Genomic DNA, 24,471 nt, shown 5'->3' with positions numbered 1-24,471 from the left:
GAAACTTCCTCTTTCTGTGTGTATGTTTCAGAGGAAGGCATCAGTAAGTGGTTCCCTCTCCCTGAGCGGCAGGGGAAAGTAGACCCTCTCGAGTGCCTCTCGGCTTCCCCCACCTCCCCCATGAGCCAATAACGCAGTCAGACAGAGATACACGCACACGCACACACACACACATGCTTGCACTCGCACACACACACACGCTTGCACACGCACACACACTCAGACACACAGTGTGGTTTCTCCTCTGGAGGGGAACATAAACAGGGCTGTCTGTCTGCGAGCGGAGAGCTAGTTCTCATGACATCACCACCCAGCAGGAATGCTCTGCTCTGCCCCGTCAAAACCCCTCCACCGGCCAGCAACCCGCACACACACACGTTTACGCACACACACACACACATACACAAAAACACATGTTGAATGATTTATGCACGTCCACATTTTCACAGGGAAATGAACCGCATACACAACACGCACCCAAATGGCTTTTTGGGCTATATTCTCTCTCTTTCTTTCATTTTCTTACTTTGCAATTGTTTTTCATTTGTCGCTTCCAATGGACATCTTCTTCTTCTGCATGACTTGCTCTATCTTATATTCCACTGTTCTGTTTAATTTTTCACCCATAATGTCTCATCCTCTCCTATCTGTATCGCCTGGGCTTGTCCGCAGTGTCAGACCACACACAGACGACAAAAACAGAGCAAGCATGAGAGATAAATGACAACTTAATATAGAGAATAAAGCTATATCATCCATGAGAAAAAAATTGTGTGTGTGTGTTGAGTGTGTGTGTGTGTGGGTGTGGGGGACATGGGAAATTACGCACTACTTCATTGTATTGGTGTTTGGAGGAAAAGCCCTATTGAAGCTCTCCCTCCTTCCTTCTCACCTCTCTTCCTCCCTCTCCAACTCTCTCCTCCCTTTTCCATCCCTCCATCACTTCCTGCCTCCTCTTTCCCTTCCTTGCCATCTTCCTCCTCACCTACCCTTGCTCTTTTCTCCTTCTTATGCCACCTTCCTGCTTCCCTCTCTCTCCATCTCAACCTGTCGCTGCTATGTGTTCTGGTAATCTCTCTCCCTTCTCGTTTTTTCCTCCTCTCCATTTCTCTCAGGCTTTTGGGGAAAGCAGGAGCAGGAAGCAGCTTGGCTCTCAGACAATGGAACACATCAAAAAGCAGCACCAGCCTCACCAACTTCTCTCACACACACACACACACACACACAGCAAGAGCAAGACAAACAGGACATTCCAGCTGCCGGCTGCACCGGATTCCTCGCCTTGGCTAATCTGAAACGGAGGAGAGTGAGACTGGGAGTGGAGCAGAGCAGGGAGCCAGGGTGAGAACAGTGGGTGAGGGAGAGAGCAGGGGAGATGGAGAGAGAGAAGAGCGAGAGAGAGAGCAAGAGTGTGAGAGAGAGAGGGCCATGCAAAGGGTGAGAAGGAGAAACTGATAGGGAGGGACAGAGGAAGAGAAATGCTGGGGAGCAAAAGAGGGGAAACTGGACAGCGGGAAATTAGAGAAGGTGATAAATGAGAAAGGGTCTGTGAATAGTGAAACAGAAATGTGTTACTGTAGAATTAATGTTGCATACAATTCTATACGGTTTACTGTACCATGCATACAAATTATTGCCTGTTATTAAACTGAACTGGGAAGTTGTTACGCTCTTGAATTTACTTCTAATCGAACCGATTTCCATGGGATATGGGGATTTCGATTTTACCCTAACCCATCACAACATGTCTGCCTGAAGATAATGCCATTTTAAGTCAGTGCTGATGGGTTACCATGCCAACATACTGGCTTTGCTTGGGTTTCAAGAGTGGAGTGGAGTGAAAAAAAAACAAAAAACAACACTTTAAGGCGATACTGAGAAGACATACCATCTATGTATAATCAGTTTCCATCTTGTCAATATTTGTTATGACTCTTCTTTGGTTACTTGACAACGGCTTGAAAACAGCGTTCTTCCTGCCCGTCGTGCTGATTGACTAATCACTGGTCCTCCTCATGGCGCTCATTGGATTGATTGATTTTTCAACCAAGAAACCAAGAAAACGCCAGCCTGATCAGTCAGCTTGGTAGTAGGGTTGCAAGGATATGAGATTTTCTCGGGATGAAAACTGTCTCAGAAATAGAACAGTGTTCCACATTGTTTCTTGTTTGAACAAAAGCTTTATTAGAAATAATAAAAATATACGATGCCCTGGCAGGCACAAAACTAGAAAAACATATTTTCTAATAACAAAAGTATAGCAGAATCTTATGTATACAAGTAAGGTTCAATGATTATCAGCAAATATCTAATCAGATTCTACCTTGACAATGGTTTATTGCTGCAACCATACTTGGTAGAGTGGACGGATTCAAAGGTCCAGACACAGCAAGAGAAATTACGAAATGCATTTTAAAGGATACAGTGAGTGCCTGCCAAGCGACTACAGATGCAGAAGTACCTGGCAGTAAAATCAATTATTTTTTGTACGTTTACATTTTGGTCATCAGAGACAAAATATGAATGTGCGTTCAATTAAAATCAAAAAGCAGGGACTTAATTTAGTATCTACCTCGTCTAGTTCTCTGAGTCAGTATGTTGGAATGAACGAATGTGTTTCCGTGAAAGGGAAAGAGACCAAACAGAGGATAAACAATGCCACGATGACAACGTGAGGAGGTGTAATAAGGTAGAGAAGAGATGAGGCAGGCGGGTAGGAGAGAAAATGGGAGGGGAAAGTGAAGGCAGACAAATACCAAATACACCATGTCAACAGCGTTATGACACTGTTTACAGTTTACTTAAATGGTAGGTTTGCTGTTCACACTGAAAGCCCTTCTTCTACCATGTCTTTTTGGCGAAAAGGCTATGAAGTGGTTGTTTAAAAATATAGACTGTTTTCACATACGCACATGGGCGGATACATACTATTCACAGCAGAGTATACTTCCTCAGTTTCTCTCTGTGATTATTTTCTATTTCAACACAGGTGCTCACATTTAGCTATTTTTCTGTCTCTGGTTTCAGACAATTACACAACCCTAAAAGAATTACATGATTGACAGTCAAAGAGGCTACCAGTTTATTTAGGTAAATCAACTGAATCGCTGTCTTACACTTAAATGGAGTCTTAAAACTATTCTGATTTTACATTTATGTCAACAACACATTTCAATGTGATCGGCTACACTTGCAATAAGCCACTGCAGGCAAAGCTGGAAGCAGCAGAAAGCTGGCTTCTCAACACATTATTACTTATGGAATGATTCCTAGATCTTAGTTAAATGTCTTGAATAACAAACAACTTATACACAGATTTATCTGCCACCCTGAATGCTAAAAGAAGCCTCAGCGGTGTCTGAGTAGCAATAAATTCAGACACCAGCATGCGCACGCACACACACACACACACACACACACACACACACACACACACACACACACACACACACACACACACACACACACACACACACACACACACACACACACACACACACACACACACATCATGCGTGCACCCGCACACACAGGTGTCATTGAATTGCTATGCTATCCTGGGGCCAAGTAGACTGTGGGAAAAAAGAGCAGGCATGATTTCTGAAAGACCAGATGCTTGGTGAGTGACGGCTCATCTTCTTCCTTATCTATCCGCGTGTGTGTGTGTATCTAGCATTGTGTCTGCTCAGACAGCCATGAGAATCAACTTTAAAATGAGTCAGGGACACTAAAGACATCGTTAAGACACGTCTCACAGGTTATAAATTATCACACCGCTTCCAGAGAAAAACTGCACGCAACTTTCAGCGAAATCATATCGTGACAATCTGATCTTTTTTTCTTTTTTGGCCTTTGGATGGCTTTATTGATAGGACAGCTTCAGAGATGACAGGAAACTGGATGAGGGTGACACGCAGCAAAGAGCCCTAGGCCTGGACTCGCACCCTGGGTCGCTGCAGCGAGGACAAAGCCTCTGTACATGGGACGCCCCCTTAACCAAATGAGCTAATTGGCGCCCCATGACAATATGAACTTCAGATGATATAACTCTGAGCAAGCTGTGATGAAGAACTTACATACATGGCAGCCCAGTAGCTCACCTTGTAAAGCAGAACATGTTTTAAGGGCGAGTCTTTAACGCAGCGGACCAGGCTAGATTTCAGCTTAGGGCATTTTGCTACAGGTCATCCCCCCCTCTCTCTCTCCTGCACCTTTTCATCACACACCACTTTCACTTCCATAAAGCAGAAATGCCAAAAAGTAAAAGAAAAGAAAAAAAGAGCAGAGCCCCCCACCACAAGTGACTTACAGTTCTAATGAAAAAAAAAAAAATTCTCAGCATGTGGATGAACCCAGGCTTTTCAGCTGTATATAAGAGCACCATACTTTTGGTGATATGACATGCTACCACATCCGTAATGCCTTTCCACACGGGCCCTTTCTTCTCATATGGGATACTATGGGAAAATCATTCCCACTTGGCTGCGTGCATCTGTCTAAGATCCTAGAATAGTGCTGATGCTGATTTTAGTTTTCACAGACTGTCAAAACTTGACAGCAGACATTCGTTGTACCAAAAACCAAACCACCTCAAGACAACTGAGAAGAACGATTTCCTCACTTTTTTTGCACTTGTTGCCATGTTGATATTTAATCTGTGTCTGAACATAACTTGGTCATGCTATGAACTACGGGGAACTCAAGTTTTAATTGATTCAATGATTTATTGCACAGCTATAAAAAGAGTTAACATGGTATTTTAGTGCTATCAAGATATCTGACTTTGACCGCATGTTATCGCAGTCGCAGCAGGGAGTGCCATCTTTTCTGACATTATTTCGTGAAGCGGTTGTAGCAAAACACTGTGGTAATAACTAGAGCAAGCTAACAGGTCACTGCATCTAATTCTTCTTCCTTTTTTTCCAATTTATGTGATATGTTATATTTATGTTATTTATTATAATTTATGTTATATCATGACACCCCTAGATTTATTATTAAAATGTTTCATTTGCACATACAAAGACTTTGGTCTCATGTAAAGTATGACACTGAAAAAAACGTATTACTGCAAGTGATTTTGCAAACATTTGCCTACTAAAGCTGCTGTATGTGAATGTATTTAATCAAAACAAGTGTTAAATAGCTTTACATTTAAACAGTAATCACTGTGTTTAACACATTTAAACACAGTAATCACTGTGTTTAAATGTGTTATATGTCCAATGTCTTCTTCCCCCTGCTCATGCAGTAAAAGAGGAAAATTGATTTCTGGTATCCCTGCCAACTTTATCCAATCAGGACAGAGAACTTCATAAAGAGGTGGTCCTGTCTGTTGGCGAATGCACAGAGAGCAGGACTCTGGTGTTTGCTGCTATGTGTGGTGATTACTGCTCTGCATTCACGTGGTAAAGTAGAAGAGGAGGGAGGGGATTGCTGCAAAATAACAAAAACACAGCTCTAAGACATAAACATATCAGAAAATGTCCCTAATAATGTCATGAGAATGATTTTAACAACATAACCTAGCCCTGATGATTAGTTTATTAATATATCATATCATCTGTATTGTGCATATAATCCTAAATATGACTAATATAATTTCATAGGAATTCTAATTTAGAATGAGCCACTAGTTCCCCTTTCATTGACTTCTTCTTGAGTTCCAGTGTATTACATTGAAGCAAACAATAATACATTCATCTCACTTTATTTAGGAAGTGAGTCAACATCTCATTCCAGTAAAGAAATCGTTTCCACCGAAACCATTACCGTGAGAAACAAAGTGAGAGCTTAATACGTGTGGTCATGTGTTTTTTGCTCATTCATTCATAAACTCACACATTGGAGAGACACAACACCCAATGGCCCTTCCTGATTTTGCTCCTCTGCAGACAGACAGAAAGAAGGACACCGCGACATCAAGTCGCCCCTCAAGACAAAAAACAGACAAATGCAGACAAACAGGCCGCCCATCAGTCACTCATAACTGCACTTACTAACTACGTACATGTGTGTATGAGGGACCTGTGAGATGTGTGAGCGAGACTTTGCTCCAGTGTATGTGTGTGTATTCGTGCTTAGCACTTTCTCAAGTGTGTGTGTGTGCGTGTAACAGGAGACGCAAAGCCCTCGCCACACACAGTGGGAAATATTTGGGATGGTTTCCCTCGGAATGTCTTGGCGTGCCTATGGAATGCCCCCCTCCCTCCCCTCTCCCCACCGTCTCCTCCTCCTCCCGACTCTCGCTCTCCTTTAGACTCCAGAGAAGGGAGGGGGGAGTGGGAAAAACGGCGGGATGCACGAATTTGACCCCCTGTTTTGTCGCCACGGAGAACAGTACATGCACAGAAGACGACACCACAAATGCAGGAGAAGCCACAGTGCTCACACATACTTAATGAGTTTTTAAAAATATGAGAATGTGACCAAAGTGTGACTGCACGCATTTTTTCCTGCAAAAGCTGTGCGCACTTGTATCTAAAAATGAGGGTTTTAACAAATGCCTACATCTTCACACTGACCAACACTAGTCCACTCACACATTCACACAAGCACAAATATACACTCAGAGCCAGTGAAGGTTAACTTTAAACATGTCTCAGCCTCTCAAATTCCTCCCGTTTCTCAGCCCGCGGCTCTCTTTGTAGATCAAAGGACAGACAACAAGTCTTTCTATCGCCTCGCCCCTACCCCTCCTCTTCCTTCAATGCCACCTTTCTCAGACACTCTCTCTTCCTCCCGCTCTTCCTCGCTCGGCAAACACTCATCTCACTCGCACACTGACTGATTATTTCTCACACAATCTCAGCTACTCCACATTATTTTGGTCTTTCTCCGTATCTCACTTGCTCCTTCTCATTTGCTTTCACTGCCATTCCCTTTCTCTCTCTCTCTCTCTTTCTCAGTCTGTCTTTTTACCTCCCTGCCATCACCTCTGTTCTCACTTCTCTCCCTCCCTCCCCTTTTCCTCTCCCACCCCTCCCTCTCACGGTGTGGCGGTTCCTGTTGCTCTTGTTTTCACTTCCCCAGTCGTCTGGTGCGTGGGAACCAGCGTTTCTGCTGCAACAGTGTCTACGACTGAGTGTGCGTGTGTGTGTGTGTGTGTGTGTGCATCTGTGAGCAAGGCTATGTGCTCCTAACTGCTGAGGTGACTGTGTATGTGTGTGTATGATGGTGTAAGTACATGTTTGTCAGTTACTGTGTACAGTATGTGTGAGCGTGTGAGTTCGGTTAGTTTCATGTCTATCTCTCAAGATATCGCCGTTATCTCAACGTGTCTATAAAAGGCCAGTACTTTACATCCGACAGAACGGAAGTGTATGTGCTTATCTGGGTGTGTGTGTTTGTATGTGTGTGGATAGGATATAGCTGTATAAGGAAACTGTAATGGACCAATCACCAACTCCACCCTCCAACCTAGCCCCTTGCAGGAATCCACAGACTATATTAAATGTGACACGTGTCAACCTCCTGACACAGAAAAATGTATCTGTCTTATCTATATTTGTTAAGCGTTGTGAAGTTGAAAGACACTCTTTTAACAATAGTTTCTAAATAAACAAACATCAATAATTTATTATTCAAAATAAATAAATTAAAATCAAGATCAATATTCAAACGCAGCCTATGTAAGCTCACATCCTCTTGTTTTCATTTGTGCTAGAGGGGAGGGACAAGGCTGGAAATATTATCCATCCCTGTTTGAACAACATTTGACATTTTATGCCTTTATGCATTTAATGGTCACACTACATGACTTTTCTGTTAAGTCATAAGATTAATACATAACTAATCAGCAACAGCGGGGTCACCAATTACAATATCATTCACCAGGAGGAATCCTTGACAAGTCTGTCAGTTCTCTAAACTACGCATTTTCACAAAAATACCCATGAGAAGTGACACAGGAAATAACGCAAGATCACGCACAGAGCATCCATTTTCGAAAATAAGCAGTCCAAGTTGTTGATTTGCAGCTAAAATACAAGGTAGAAAATAAAGAATATGGGTAAGATCTCTGCCTCTTGACTCCTTTCCTCCCCCAGCCTGTGTCTGCATCTTGATTCTGTTTTCCTAAATACAGACATGACTTTAAAGGGAAGATGATTCTTCCTCTTTTAGTCAGAATACAGAGATAAATATTTGTCTCAGACTATAAAATAAACCAACTCTCAGTTGTCTGGATTCGTCATTTTTACTCCTTTTTGCCACTTCTTCACTGTACCCAAGAACATATGCAGACAAGGTCACATATACACATGAGGCCCTTCAACATCTCCCTCTCGGGGTCTCCATGGTTGACACACATTCCTATGCCTCCAAAATCTCCATTGGGCCTATTGATACAGAGACAAACATTAAACCTTTCCCTGCATGATCCACACACACACACACACACACACACATACACACACACACAAACACACACACACACACACACACACACACACACACAGTCTGCTGTTAATCTCCTCTTCTCTGTCTTTTCTTTAACTTCTCTTTTCTCATGACATTCATCAGTGGTATATGTGGATGAGGTAGAAACATGGTGAGACAAAGACAGAGAAACTAACCCATCCATTGATAATCAGAGAGCTTTACAATCAGATAATTAAAAGGGGTTAACTTCGCCTGGGTGGGCCTTGGAGAAGCCCCCTGGGTGAAACTCTCTCTGACTGACACACACACAAACACACATACAAGCAAAGTCACAAAAAAATAAAACCCTTGGTATTGGCTAGTATTTTTACTTTTTCAAAACAATCTTTAAAAAAAATCAAAAAGTAATTAACTAATTCTTAGTATGAATTGTGTATCATTTTATAGCCTGATCCTTAAGGTAAGGTGTCTGATCACACTCATTAATTCTTGGACTTGGACATGACATTTTTACATAATTTTCACAGCAAAGAAAAGGCAGGTCTTTTCTCAGTTGCTATCATTTAAATTGGTCTATGGAGAAAATAGATATGCCCTGGCTGAGGTTGTAAAAGATTACCCACATGTTGGGACAAAACCTTTTCTCAGGTCTGCTGTCTGAGCTGATAGGAAAGATCTGAGGCAGAGCTGTTACTAGGGGTGTCGAGTGCTAAAGTCACATTTGGTCTTCCTTAAGTGACTGTTGTTTGGGAGTGATCAATAGGAAAGTTAGGTGAATGACCATTTGGCCACAAGTCGCAGATTTTTTTTTTGGTGTGTTTGTGAGTGTGTGTGTGTTACATCAAGACAGGGGGTAGCATCAAGGTGGTCCAGGTTTTTAACTTTTTGGGTCTGAGACAAATGCAGTGAGTGGTGTATCTACGACACATGAGAGCCCCCCTACCAGCATGCTAGAACACCCAAGTTTAGAAACTGTCCTGCAAAGACTCCCCTCACATAGACACACAAACACAAAGGTCGGAGCACACACAGGTTTCCCTAAACAGCCACCCACAGAGATATCTGCAGGACAGGTACCGTAAATCTGACAATGATTGGTAGTAACAATCAAACATCCCTTCAGGCTCAACAAATTTGATCAGGCAGGAATTAGAATAACACAGTGCATGGCATTTTTATTTCCCCTTGCGGTTAAACTTATTTCTATCATGCTTCACTAGTGGTTAAATAACCTTCCAACTGCTTGTGTTTCATTGCATGGTAAAAATGCAACGCATTGCAAATTTCCATCAACTGTACAAGTCGAGGTCGTAGCAGATCAGATATCTTTCTCCTTACACAGGCCCTCTAGCTCCTCATATGGTCCCAGGGGCACATCTAGGCCATATGGGATATACAAAGCTTTTCAGTGTATTCTGCTCAAGTCAGCCCAAGGGCCTACAGATGCCCAGAACACCTTTAGAGGGAGGCTGCCCAGGGGCGATACCTATTCAATCCAACATTCTCAACTGGCCACCTTCAACTTCAAGCTTCATCTGAATCATCCTGTCAGTAAAGGTGAGCCCATTCTAGCTGCTTGTTATCTGAAATCTCCAGTACAACAATCACTTTACTGCAAATGCCTGCCAGTCGCTCCCTCATGAACAAAAGCTCGTCACAGTCGACGTGCTGTGAAAACTCCCAACATTTTATGCCCCAGGGCAAAACTGGAGTTTGGTTTCAGAGCCAGTGCCGCATATAGAGGTGAGCTTGTATACCTTCACCTCTTGCATAGAGCTGCAACAAAAAGTCAATTAACAGATTAGTTGATCTAAAGAAAATTAATTCCCCACTTTTTTATAATTCATGAATAATTTCAGTAATTTTTGGAGCAAAAATGTCCAGCATTTGAATGTAAAAAAGAGAGTGTGTCTTCTTATTGTGAAAATATTTAGCAGATTAATTGACAGTAAAAATAATTGATAGTTGTAGCCTCACTGTGGCAGTAGCTTTAGCTCCCACCCCAACAGAGAAGTGACATTCCACATCCAAATGCTCTGGTTTTGTCACCCAAGTTCATCATGTTAAGGCCCCCACCTTTGCCCCACTTCTCAGAAAAGTATTTTTTAAGCCCTTGTTCTCCATTCCCCCTCTATCATAAATGTTTTTATTCCGCTTTCACTAAGCATTACACAAAACACCGCAGCCACCACAAGCTTTGTTCTCATAATTCAGGAACCAGTTCTGAAATGTTTTATAACCACAAAAATATTGTCTGGGTATTCACAACGCTTGAACTTCTCACCGATACAGGAACTCAAGCTTTTCCTCTTATTTGATCGACCTTGTCTTGTAGAAAAGTATCAACTAAACACCGATTGTATGGATATAATTTCCTTCAATCAGCATTACCTTTGTCATTTCCAGTTGTGTATCTTAGAAATCAGCTGATGAAGACATGACTCTCTCTGCTCACTGTTCTCACTATTTTCACTATTTCCCCATTTGTATGTATTGCTTAACACTGAAATTATATTAGTAAGTGCAACAACAAAGAACTCAGCAAACGCTGAATTTTATACTTAAGAGACATTCAGAACCAGTGTCACTTTCCTCACCTGGCAGCGGCTAAAGATATCACTGGGAGTGGGCTGGACGTTGAAGTGTCTGAGGACTCGAACAGCCTGGTCTCTGGCCTTCTCTGAACAGTCAAGGGACAGACATCGACCCTCGCCTACCTGGGACCGCAGCTATGGCAACAGAGATAGAACATGCATATAAACAGGGAACTCACAAGTACACAATTAATAATGAGTTTTTAGAATTGCAAGTCAATTCATGAGTTCTCATTAGATTGTACTTACACTTTGGAACGGTTGTCCACAGGTGAGTATGACTCGGCCTTCGTCTTGTGCTAACTGACACACGACAAAAACCCATCAGAACAAAAGAACCCATGGATGCAGTAAAGGTACTATTGATTAGCTAAATTTATTTATTTATGTTTATTTATTTATGTTGTTTATTTCGGGCATGTCAATTCATAAACATCACATTTCATCATTGTTCAAATAATACAATACACATGGCCGAAAGGGAAAAGCGGGAGAAGCCAAAGCTTATCAAGTCCCGCCCCCATTACCCACAGGATAAAATCTTCATCCTGATCTTTTCTTGTCATTTGCATTTTACATTGTCTTTTCTTTTTTTTTTCCCCCAACTTCTTTTGTTATGACCTTTGACAAAAAAAATAAATTAAATTATAAAATTATGAAGTATTACTAATTTTAGGTTCCTCTTGTGTGTGTTTAATGTTTGTGTATATTAGGTGCGTGTTAGTCCAGCTGATATGAGAAAATACTGTTCTTTTTTTTTTTTTTATCAAAGCATGAAACTTTGTACAATTGTACAGTTTGGGCCCCTGAACATTTTAATAAACGGGGCCATCACATCGCAACATCTGGTTGTTGCCGTGGCAGCCATTTCATTCTCTGCCATTACTGAATTATACATTTTGCATCACATCTTGAACCACCATGACAACACAGAAGCTGTGATGACTACCCATATACTGTGATGATGAACGATTATAAATGATACCACGTACAACACCATAAACTTTCCAGGTGAACAGTTAATAATGAATTTAGTGACGCTGAAGAAAAAAAGAGAAGAAAATCTGTAAGATGGTATCTAAGAGCCTCGGCTAGACTTTATAATAAAACACCTGTTGCATGTTGTGTAGAATTTGAAAAGCTTAATTCTAATATTCATTAACCCTGACAATACCTTGACTGTAATGAATGCAACAATATTCAGTATGACCTTAGCAATTTAGCCTTAAGCAAGTACCATGAACTTCATCATTTTTGTATTGATTTTTGCACTCCCTCTGGAAAAAAAGCAGCAGTGTTCTACCACTTGGTGTGGTGAATATCTTTAGTGAAAGAAAGCAACAACTTATTTTCAATACTAAAGGGCCCCAAACTGTACAAATGTAACAAGTCTAATTATTTTATGAAAAAGTGATTGTATGACCTAATATGTGACACCTATCACCTGGAATACAAATGTCTTCAGCTTATTCTAACCAACCTTTGCAGCTTTTCTGTGATCATCAGTGTTCTCCAGCATGATCACATCGACTCCTAAACATCGCAGGTACCTCCCCAATCCCTGCAGCATGTTGTCACATACCACCCGCAACTGCTGGGGGGCCAGAGGGGGAGCATCTTCTGAGGGCTTCTCGCCACACAGGAGGCCTTTCTCCATGTCAGAGCGAGGGGGGCTGACCCTTTGAGCCCCCTGACATTCCTAAATGGACAGAGACAATAATGTGATACTTAACTGATCCCCACAGGGGGGTTTTCTTTTGACTTGCACCATGGTGCAGGGAGGTCAAAGCACAGGGGGAGCTATACGACTGCACCCCTGGAGCTGATAGGAACTGCTGAAGTGTCTCGGTCAAATGCGTATTGTCCCTCCCTGCAGGTTGGATGCTCAAACCCAGGTTTTTCAGCTTGAAGTGTTCTTGGAAGCTGTCTGGTTATTGCTGAACTATGAATTGTTAAATGTGTTGGCATGAAAGCCATTAAAATAGAAAAGGTCCATCTGTGAAGTTAAATTCATATCAGTAATAATTAACAAGCAATCGGGACTGAATGTTCTGAAGACGTACAGAAAAGGACTGACATTTTTATTTCATATTATTATGAGTACTGTGATGTAACTTGTGATCGTGACTCTCCTACTACCTGTTTCATCTGCTCAGCCTGTTTCTCTTTCTGCTTCTTGTCTGCACTCTTCTCCGACTGGCTTGAAGAAATGCTGCGCAGGTCAGCTGGTAGCCCAAAGTATGCTGGGTTGCTTGAGAGGACAGAGTACACGTCCAGTAAACAATAGGCATCTGCCACTAGAGAGAGGTTAAGAATGAGAGAGGAAGAATTATTGGCTTCGTCAGGGGATAACAACATAATCTGTGATATTCTATAGGGAAACGAACAGCAGCCATCTGTCACCCTGTCATTGTCTGTCTGTGAATGCATAATAGTTTACCTGCATATCTAATCTGGCTGATGCGCAGTGGCCGTTTCTCCCAGTTGGACATCTGCTCTGTCTTGTCCAGGGGCCTTCCCAGGACCTGTTGTACCAACAGACTGAGGCCTTTTTCTGCAGAGTCCTCTCCTACCAGCACCTCTTTAGGTCCATTTTGAGTCCTCTTGACTTTGCTACGCTGGATCTGCAAAAGGTATTATATATAAAGATTAGAATTAAATGTTATTGTCCAGTGTTGAATATTTATTCTATAAAAATCACATTTCCATGGTTGTCTGATTAACTTTAACAAAAATACAGAATTTGTATGATGCAAGAACCCAGGCAATACATTTTTGAACTCTTAACAGTCACTTCCAGCACCTGTCCTGCCAAAAAATCCTCTTTCAAACTGACATTTCATGTAATCTTAAAAATACTTCTTTGATTCCTCACATCCTGCAACATGCAGCCCACTCCAGCAGATGGTGAAGTGACCTCATCGGTCACAGACCCATGTTGCATTTTCACATTCCTATCCACTTCAGAGACCAGGAATTCAGCTACATATATGTCAGGAAAACTGCTGGGCCACAGCTGCACTATGTACCTAAGTTATGACCGTGAAACTAAACACAGACGAGAGCAGCACTGACGATAGTGACAGCCTAAATGTTACAATCCTCTGGTCATGTAACCCTCGTTGAATAGGGTTCAGTGGACAAGCGACAATGCCACCACAGATGCTTGCTAAGCTAAACCAGGTAAGCTATAAGTGTAAGTTATGGTCAGTTTTATGTATCAATATGCAGTCACTTGCTTGAGAACTGATGCTCTAAAAGTCTCTTATTTAGTGTCGCTATAGCTGCAGAATTTAATTTGTAAGTTATTCGTATGAAGTTATGTGAATGACAGGATAATTTTACCTTCTGGTGTATATTAAAAAGGTCAAGAATTCCCTCCATCTTCAACGGCTCCTCTAAAAACTGTTTCCAAGTGGCCGAGACACACTTCAGATCACCTGACATACCATAACCTAAAAGGAAGAAAGGAGAAATGTTTGAGACAGAAGTACAAAACAATAATTGAATTTAATCTTTGTCACCTCTGTTGCTTACCTAGTTTAAGAACATTTCTCTCAGAGAACAAGCTCCTGATGAAACCAACAGTGTCTGGGTGTTGACAGAATCCGTTTGCACAGAGGTCTAATAAGAAAACCTGGTCAATAATTGCGAGCTGGATCAGGGCAACCTTCTGAGTTGAGATACAGCCAAACGTTGGCTGCCACTCCATGTCAACTCCGACGATGCCACCTTCCTAAGAAAGGTTAAAGACAGCCAACTAAATAGACTTTCAATAGACACCCAATTGGCCAGTTATATGATTTAGACACACAACATATTATTTATTAATTCTTTCTAATCAGGCATCAAGCATACATACCTTCAGCACAATTTTTCGACATTTCTGGAGCGCTTCAGGGGTGTCCACAAAATGAACCTTGTCCTTGGTGAGTGGAGCCTGATAGAACTTCTGACAGTGAGATGGAGATGACATCCACTCCTCAGTTTGCGCCGAATCGCTCGGACATATCTGTCTAAGCAGAGGTGGGACATGTATTTGTGTGAGTGTGCACATAAAAAAGGAGTGGAGAGAAAATTAAAACAAAATCCTGCAGGAGGACAGTAGGGACAAACCGATTATCGTATATGATTAACGCACTTAATGTCTATACTGCGATAGTAATACTGCATGCGAAAAAAGTAGTACAAGGCATTTTGTGGCTCCAGTGGAAGCTGCAAGTAATATGATAAAAATATGGAGCCACCCCTTAATATCTAAAAATCTTTTATAAAAAGGGATAAAACAAATTAAGTCAAGCTAAAAGACAACAGAGTGACATGCACTGTGAGAGAAGGGGATGTGGTGGACAAAACCCTGGTTAAAAACTCTGAGCTGGCAAATATTCCTTTCTCAGCTTGTGCACTGCTTACCACAACTTGCATCATCACGTATGTTTGTTCATATTCTGTCACTCACTGTAGATCAGGCGGAAGACTCTGCTGCGTTTCCCACACTCCAAGAGGAAGTCGATATCTGGGGATGTTGTATCTCAGTGACCACTGAGAGGCTTTCTGGAGACCACAGTTCTTTACCAACATCTCCACCAAGTTTATCTGCAGCTCAAGGTCATCAGCCACAACGAACTATACATACAAAAAAACACAAAGAAAAAAGTTCACACATCTTGCATTATCTTATAAATACTGATTTATACTGCTCACTGCCATAAACAACTGCAAGCAGCATCTACCTGTACATGGTCACTCCAGTTCTCCTCTGTCATGCTTCTCTGAAAGAAAAAAGAAACGCAGATTTTCATTTTTAATCATTATCAAATAATTCTGTAACTGGCTATCCTGATTGTGATAATGCCTTTTCCATAGGGTGGTGTTGCTGAAATGAAAATAAACTCCAATTGCAAACCATCTTACCATTAAGGGTAAATGTAATTAATAATGTCTCTACACATTTTCTCAGTGTTTGACTGTGACAAACACTGTAATCGTGCCTGTCCCGCAATATGTATTTACAGCTAAGGTCAGGAGATGTATTACTTCATCCTACAATTAACTTTTTTACTCTGAAACCCGCAGATATGGGTCCGTTGAAAAAAGTGTAATGATTTATTTTCACTATAATTCCATCCATACGTAACACAGAAACAGAATCCATGAATCCAGAATCACTTTCTGTAATCAAACATCCAAAAGCAAAATCTCTGATCAAATGAGGGTCTGTGGTCTTATTTGTGTCAATTTATGGCTCCTTGAAATGAAAAAGTTCAAGAAACCGGTGCTTGAGAGAACCTCAAATGCCTCCCACAGAAATTGAATCTATCCTTCACCCTAAACCGACCGAGATTCCACTGAGATCTGTTACCAGCTTTTACTGGCAAAAATTTCTGACAGTGATTAAAGTTGACATATGTGTAACTAAACAGGAATATGAGATATCAACAAAAAAGAACTTTCAGCAAAACATTTTTAAGATAAAATGAAGCCCTAAAACACAAATGGTATTCATAGTACTGCTTCTCGTATATTTAATTATTTAATGAAACCATGTTAACGTTCTGTTGATCCACTTATCAATCAACTGAAACATTTTGGCAGTTCTGAGCAAAAATCCATGGTCTTCATCACTAACATTTTACACAAAGTTCAGCCATCAACAATCAACACATGATCAAGAAAGCCTGAGATGTGAGTATGGTGGACACCGAACAATGACGGACATCGTCTGTCCATCTCAAAAGTATTGACCACCATATTTGACATCAACTCAAACTAGTTTAATCAAAGTCAAGTTGCAGATAATTAGCCTGCTTAATTAACAGTTATATTTAATGATGTTTGAATAGATAGAAAGTCTGCTGCATCACTTACTTCCAGAAACCTTGCGTACATGAGGTAACGCAGAGAGTCTAGTCTCCTCTTGTGCAGGGCATTGGGACACAGCCCTGTTAAAAAAAAAAAACATGAGGTCACAATTACTTCTGCCTGAGGTGTACACACACACACACACACACACACACATGAACAGCTACAACACGTGTCCGGTCACACACCTTGGTCTATGTTGAATTTCTCCATGAGGCGGAAGACTTGTTTGGTGAGCATTTTGGGCTGGATCTGGTCCATGCACTGTTTGGACAGAGAGAGACGAGGAAACCGTCTGGGGAAACACATATAGACACAACCATATGAGTTCATACAGCAGCAATGATGCTTACGCACAGTAGAGTTTTTAGCAATATGAAATGTTCATGATAGGATAAATTTATGAGAAAATATGGTTTCACATTACCATGTTATTACACACTTATTAGAGTCAGTTACAATGACCGTTAAGGAAATCAACACAGACACTCCATACTTGCGTATCTCCTCCACACTAAAGTTGGGGTGGCACCACGAGTCCAGCAGTGTCACCAGTTGTTTTTCTAGATGACTGTGGCCTGTGACAAAGGACTCTGCCAGTGGCAACTTATTCTGCAAGATTAGTGGTACACACACCTGCAGGAGAGGATCGGAGATGAGACCGTTTTGAAAACTGGTCAGATCAAACACAAGCTTATGAATAAACACGCACAATGGTTACACAAACATGTCTGCTGACAATGTTTTTTCTCACTCACCTCCTCCAAATCCAGCTCTTTCTGTAACTTCAGCTTAATGCTGAGTACTGCTGCCTGTGAAAACCACAAAGAGTAAATGAAACAGAAAAACCTTGCTTCTGCATTAGTTTGATTTCTGGAGAAACACCAAAAGAGTGTTTACCTCTTTGTAGCAGGTAAGAGCCTGCAACCTCGCAATGTGCAGTCGAAGTGTGGCCAGATCGATGGAATTGAGGTGGTAGATGTTTATGAGCGTGTCTGCAAAGCTGGGCTGGATATCTGTTAGTAAGCTCAGGGCCCGGTGTTGGAGCACCAATACTTGCTGCTCTGGAAGTGAGCTCAGGGTCACCTAGTGGAAGGGGACAGGAAACCAAAGAAAAATTAATAAAAGAAGAGTCTGAACACAAGCTATAATTCTTTGAATTATTGTAACTAATCTCAAATGGGGCTGGCGGTAACATATGTGTTGATGATCGATGTACATATTCTCTTTTTAGACGTAAGGAACCTCATGAAACTGGCTTTTAATTTGCTCCATAAACAACTCGGATATTGTGCTTGAAAAAGACAAAAACTGTTTTTCTGCAAGTGTAGTTCAGGCAATCTGACAACTTAAGACATAGTAAGTTTTTTTCTAAATGTCTAGAATGTCTTGGACTAATGGAGCTGTAACTCTGCATTTCTTGATTTTAAAGACGTTTGTTTTAAGAATCTCGTCTACCTGCGGATGTTCCTTCATCCATGCCTGGAATTCCATGAGGATATGATGGCCGAGGGTGTGGCTCCGACCCTTCTGTTTGCCAGGACAGCCCTCCAGGATTGTTAGCAAGGCCTCGAGAGGCTCAGTTACCTTTGAAAATCCCTGGAGAGCTGCCAAACGTAGCTGTGAGGGCAGAGAACAGGGGAGGCAGTGCTGTGAATTCAAAGTGAAGTTGTGGAGAGAGAAAGCTAGACATATTAAAAATTACAGCTTATCTTTTCATCCATTTAATCTTATTCTTATTAATTGTAGGGATGACTATTGGCACTTTTGATAAATTATCATTGGTTACACTTAAGCCATATCGGGATATATTACAATATCCAAAAGCCTAAGACGATACATAGTCTCATAACACAACAATACAACAAATATATTTTGCTCAGCCCTACAATAAAAATTATACTTTTTCCAGTAAATGACTCAAAATTGCTGGTAAAATGTGGGAACTGATTAGTGCATTTCATGAAAAGCAGAAACAAAAACACCCTGTGAAGACAAACAGCCAACTTCCCTCTCAGGGGGCCCAACAGACACACAGATCTGTGACCCATTTTAGGTTTCAGATAAAGACAGTTAACTCTGGCATTAGAAACTTCCTACACAAGAAAATAATATCTGTGTGAGAAAATGCTTCGCCCCGCGTCTTAATTTGTAAAACAGATGTCATCCACTCAATATCCTCCTCACACAGATCTCAAGTTCATTCAGTGCAACGCAAATTCCTTCCTTCCTACTGACAGACACTCTGGTTTCCTCATTAACACACACACACACACACACGCAAACACACACACGCACACACACACACACGCGCACACACACACACACACACACACACACATACACGTTGGTGAACTTCATTTAAACATGCCGGTATCCAAGCTCGCTCTCTCTCGTGTTCCTGTGCTTCTCACAGACACACAAAGACTACATCTCTCTACCTTTGTAAACACACACACACTCAATATTGCATGTGTGGAATTGACACACGCTGTGAAAGTGACTCTCACCATCTGAAGATCTTTCCGGTTCCAGTGCTCGAAGAGATCGTCTCTCAGCACGGCAGGGTCAAGACCTGGGGGGAACACACACACACACACACATTTAGATGAAGTGGGCTTTCACTCTGACCTTTGACCTCCATCAACCTGTCAAGGAATTACACCTATTGGCCTTTTTTGCAGTTTTTAAAAATGTTTTAACATTTGAGGCAGCTCATATCTTGCTCAGCTTCAAACTGTGCACTTGTGTCTTACCCACATTGGTTTGGACCATTCATCATCCTATGAGGAACCGTGGTCAACTTCAGGTGTTTTAGATATAACAATCGGTGAGGAAGCGACTGTTAGTTTGAAAAGAACACTAGCAGCTCCTCAAAAGGTTATCGTAGATGCTGCTATACAATCAGCTATATCTGAACTTGAAAGTTTATTTAATTGAAAGAAAAGTAAAGAAAAGGATATTTTTGCTCTCTCCCAGCTGCCTTCAGTGAGTGTTTGATTTACCAACTGGCTCTCCTACTGTCAATCTGATTGGTTGAAGTGTGCATGCAATAGACAGATGGGTTGTCCAATCACCTGCTAAGTTGCTTTTTTTTTTTTTAAATACCTGGCCTTTTCCAAACATTTCCCAAGAACTACTTCCCAGATGGTAAAGCATAACCTCCTGGAGCATTAGGGTTATCCAATGACAAGACATCTATTATTTCCCGTTACCTCAACTGTCTGCTTAGACAAATGTTGTCCATAACTTTGGTGCAGGTCGTCAAAACAATTCTAAAAACCGCAATGCTGATTTGCCCTTGCTCCTAAGTATTAGTCATCATGATAAAAGGTCAAATTTGTTGCCAAGCGGTCTTGAAATACCATGTTTTGTGTCCAACCTAAATCTTAGCTTATAAGTAATGTGATCTGCTGGAAATATTGTTCGTTAAAACAGGCATAGCTGAGCAGCCATAACGTCAAATATTATTTCTTTAACAGGCATGGCCGAGCAGCCATAACATCGGATTAACAGCTGAGGCTGGTTGGACAGTAGAGGAACCCGGCATTAGCTCTGCATTCCAGCTGAATCTGCAGCCAAAATACTCTAGAGACGACTCTCAGGGCCCTTTTTTTTGGGGGGGGGAAGGCCACGGTTGATAAAAGGGCCAAGAAATAAGAGGAGATGTAAGCATGCATGTGTGTGTCACGTTTTGTGTCTATCTGCCTGTGCGTGTGTTCCACTGAGCCTTCCCGAAAGCTTCCCTCTCTGTTGCTCATGCTGTGTGGGCTACACCGTACCTGCCCCCCTCCGTCCCTCCTTCCCTCCCTCCCTCCCTCCTTCCCAGGGCTAGTTTTCCTGTTCCCCTCTCCGTCCCCTGCAGCCTCTCTCGATTTTGTCTCGGATTTCCCCAGGAAAGGGCTATGCGGTGGTCATGGTGTAAAAAATACAACCTTCCTGATGCATAGCCTGGGAAAGCAGACCAAAAGGCCTCTCCCTCTCTACGTGTTGGCCTCTTTCTTTACTGCATCTCTCCTGGCTGATTCTTTTAATCTCTTTTAACTTCCCTCTTAAACATGAACTTTTTCTGCCTGAGTCTGGGGCTTGGTTCTGTTTTTTTATTTTTGGTAATGCTAGTCACGCCAAGCCAGCTTTTTTGCATGTTCTGGCTCACTGAGTGAAGTCATGCATGCTCTACATTATTGTCAGTCACTTTTAAAAGTATAAAATAGTTTTTGATTCTTGTAAATGCAATACCTTCTCTAGAAAACCTAGCTAAATGACTACAATGTCTGCTTTTTATGTTTTGTGAAAGATGCTTAATTCTCGTATGGTATTCTCGTATCTCGTAACAGCTTACCAAATCAACCTACAGTTCATTGTCTCACCATGATACCACAGTGTTGACAGCAACATTACAGCATGCTATGAAAAACAGCAAAAGCACACTGGATATGTAGTAAATGGGCTAAGAAGTCTAAGAATACTGCTTGGGTCTGTTGAAAGGTCCTTGAATTTCAAGCATTTGAATAGCTACAGCGTTTCCTTTGCTGTTATCCATGGTTCTCTGCTGTTACACACCCCACTCCAGCCCATTCATCCCACTGACGGACATGCGTACGTGCACAGAGACTCACACAAACACAAATAGCGCAAGCCCACTTCACTTCAGCCTCACTGTTTGTGTGAGGCGAGGAGGGGACAGAGAAGGAGAGAGGAGAGGAGAGGAGAGGAATGTGGAGCATGTCGCCTCTTTATAGTACTGGCTTGTGGGTGAATGACAGAGCTGGAGGCTCCACATTCACTACAACATAATAACCTCCATCACCACATACAAATACACACGGACACACATACAGAACATGCACTCATTCACCTCTGGGATCTGTATTTTTTGGCACCAGATAACTTAAATGATGAGAAAATACTGAATTTTACACTCAGTTGATTTTAGCGTAATCAGACACTATCAACCTTCCTGCTCTTACAAAACAATAAAAGTCACACTTAAATTTAAGTGATATGAGACAGAGATTACAATCAACAGGCAGGTCTAACTGCCTGTTGCCAGGCAGCTGCCAAAATAAAGGAAACACAAAGATCAAGTGTCTAAATGGGGCATTTGGTGTCACTACAGCCACCAGAACAGCTTCAGTGTGACTTGGCAGAGGTTCTGCGAGTGGCTCAACTCCGCTGGAAGGACGCCACGACATTCTTCGACAAACACTTCTTTCCTTTTGTATTTCGTTGTAGGTGCTGGAAAAACTTTTCAACAGGTGCCATTAGAGAATCTTGAAAACGAGGAGAGTGCAAGCACTTGCAGAATTAGATGCCTTTTAAAGCAGCGTTTGCATGTTAAATCACCTCTCCAGAATTGACCCTCAACAAATTGGTCTCTATCCAAATGGTGTCGGATACATACCTTCAGGCTCTACAGTGAGAAAAAAATAATGAGGCTGATATCATTGTAGACTAATGTTGCCAAGAAGCATGTATAAACAAAGCAAAAATTTAGAGATGACTCAAAGTTAGTCAGTGTGCTGTGGCAACACACTTATCTACATTACATCAGGCAATTCCTTAAAGGATAAGTGCACCTAAAAATTTTAATTCAGTCTTTATATAATCACCCTCTTGCCGACAGAAAGTCGGGAGAAGTTTTATACTCCACAAAACATATCTAGAGTCCCCATCTACTTCAGTTGCTTATGAAAATGCTGCAATGCTGTTTTGATGCGCTCCAGTAATGTTTTGTGGACTGTGAAACTTTACTTGACTCTTCATTGGCATAACGTAGATTGTTGTTAGAAGAAACAATCGGATAGTTGATTGTTTCTATATTAAATATTGAAAGAGAGCTCTGCGTTGTAAAACTGTGATACGCACCCAGTGCCTCCGGAGTAGTATGGCTCATTTTTGTCCACAGGATGGTGTGATGCTGGCACTCTGTTGGGGAAGGCACACAGAACGACACGTTGCTATAAATAGGACGTCTCCACCACAATCGCTCAAATATATTACTGTCACAGATTTCAAGTAATTTTACAGTACTTTAATTTGCAATATATGTCTTTAAGGCAGATAGTTAGATGGGGAAGCAACTACACTGAGCTAAATGCAAAAGAAACCAATTATTATCAATTATTTTGGGCTGAAAGTTTGCAGCATCTTGAACTATCATGTCAATATGCATCAAAAGAACCAAACAAACAAAAAAACAAAAAACGGAAGTGAATATCAAACCAAAAAGAAAAATGAAAAATGTAAGATGATTATGAACATGTTTTGCTGATATAATCATTCCTACACACACACACAGACAGAGAGAGAAACCTGTGGGAACAGCAGCCTGAGAAAGGGCAAGGTGCCAGCTGGCTATGAGAGTTGATTTCAGCCTGAGGATGTTTTTTTAGGCATGAAGTCTGGTTGTTTCTCCCTGTCTGAATGTCTGCGGGCTCTAGAGGCGGGCTTTAACGTTCAGCGCTGTCCACGCAACAGCAGCACTCTTTCGGGGAATTAAGACGTGTGGCACCTGCAGTCAGGTGTTTTTATTATCGTTTACCGCCACCTAGTGGTGGCAAGACGCATCCTACTTCCTCGTTGCTTCAATCTCACACTTTCTGTTAGCAAACATTAGCTTGCCTGGCAGAGGAGAATCAAGCACACACTCTGATGACACCCGTCTCGGTGTTTATATTACAGTTGCTCGAGTGTTTGTGTTGTAAGAGCCAACCAAAAGACACAAAAATGTTTGTAGTTTTGCCAGTAACGTTAAACTGGTTAGGTCGTGACTCACTTCGGCTAGCTTAAAACTCAGTGCTAGGTTCTCATGTTGGGCTCCGAAACACAGTCGGCTTACTTTATAGTAACAAGGTATATAGAGTTAAGATAATGTAACGTTACGGTATCGATGTGAATGGACTCACCATGCGCTATTTGCTTCCAGTGAGCTATCGTCAGGTATTCACCTAGCTAGTTGCAGTGTAGTGTAGTGGCAGTTGAGTGTAATTGTGGGCAGATTGAGGAGAGAAGTTTTGCCCTGCGTAGCACCTGTCAGGCAGCTTTTCCTCTCACAATGTATGCGGTTCAAACACAAAAACGTACAGATTGAAAACCCTGAATTATGTATTTTCCCTAACAGGAAACATAAGTATCGACAATTTCCGATGTTTCATTGATGGCGTTTATCCACAGCATATGCACACTATGAGTGAGGCTGCCTGCAATGCTTTGAAACGGGCAAAAAAAACATTTGTTTATTCGCGGTCTACTTCCGTGGAGGCCGTCATGCAGGTCCAAAGTGCACTGTTACCACCTGCTGGTCAAAGAACGCAGAGCACACAACATGATTCAACACGTTTCTGTTGGATTAGTTGTTTTTATCTCACACAAACCAAAAATAAAAGTGAAACCACCACCGTTTACATCATAAACAAAAAAACATAAACTAGGTTCGTAATCACAGAGAATTGAAGGTCCACATGAAAAACACTTTTAAAACACTGTATACCATAGTGTACCCTTCATTTTCCATGTTGGTGTAATAACCCTTTGGAATGTAAACGACACATTTTGAAACATTATGTTGGCTATTTATATATATTTTTTTATTATTTTTTTTTGGATTCTATTTTTCTTTACTGTAGGCCTA

At 41.5% G+C, this 24,471-nt stretch overlaps 1 protein-coding gene across 1 annotated transcript in view; it reads right to left on the bottom strand.

The window, feature by feature from the left end:
* The window catches only part of exd3 (exonuclease 3'-5' domain containing 3), a 43,640-nt gene extending 19,742 nt beyond the window's left edge, over nucleotides 1-23,898 (bottom strand). Inside the window, exons 1-19 of the mRNA XM_030436401.1 lie at nucleotides 23,747-23,898; nucleotides 22,707-22,766; nucleotides 19,349-19,413; nucleotides 18,297-18,458; nucleotides 17,739-17,924; nucleotides 17,597-17,650; nucleotides 17,335-17,474; nucleotides 17,027-17,133; nucleotides 16,845-16,918; nucleotides 15,710-15,748; nucleotides 15,436-15,602; nucleotides 14,839-14,992; nucleotides 14,514-14,712; nucleotides 14,322-14,431; nucleotides 13,417-13,600; nucleotides 13,116-13,273; nucleotides 12,457-12,675; nucleotides 11,226-11,279; nucleotides 10,980-11,111 (exon numbers count right to left, since the gene is read on the bottom strand). Coding sequence (XP_030292261.1) covers nucleotides 10,980-11,111; nucleotides 11,226-11,279; nucleotides 12,457-12,675; nucleotides 13,116-13,273; nucleotides 13,417-13,600; nucleotides 14,322-14,431; nucleotides 14,514-14,712; nucleotides 14,839-14,992; nucleotides 15,436-15,602; nucleotides 15,710-15,748; nucleotides 16,845-16,918; nucleotides 17,027-17,133; nucleotides 17,335-17,474; nucleotides 17,597-17,650; nucleotides 17,739-17,924; nucleotides 18,297-18,458; nucleotides 19,349-19,413; nucleotides 22,707-22,734 — 2,232 coding nt within the window. The 5' untranslated portion in view covers nucleotides 22,735-22,766; nucleotides 23,747-23,898. The remainder of the gene's footprint in view (nucleotides 1-10,979; nucleotides 11,112-11,225; nucleotides 11,280-12,456; nucleotides 12,676-13,115; nucleotides 13,274-13,416; nucleotides 13,601-14,321; nucleotides 14,432-14,513; nucleotides 14,713-14,838; nucleotides 14,993-15,435; nucleotides 15,603-15,709; nucleotides 15,749-16,844; nucleotides 16,919-17,026; nucleotides 17,134-17,334; nucleotides 17,475-17,596; nucleotides 17,651-17,738; nucleotides 17,925-18,296; nucleotides 18,459-19,348; nucleotides 19,414-22,706; nucleotides 22,767-23,746) is intronic.
* Nucleotides 23,899-24,471: the final 573 nt, after the last annotated feature.

This window comes from Sparus aurata, chromosome 12 (genome assembly GCF_900880675.1).
Source record: "Sparus aurata chromosome 12, fSpaAur1.1, whole genome shotgun sequence".
Taxonomy (NCBI): Eukaryota; Metazoa; Chordata; class Actinopteri; order Spariformes; family Sparidae; genus Sparus; species Sparus aurata.
This window is presented reverse-complemented; position numbering and strand designations above follow the sequence as displayed.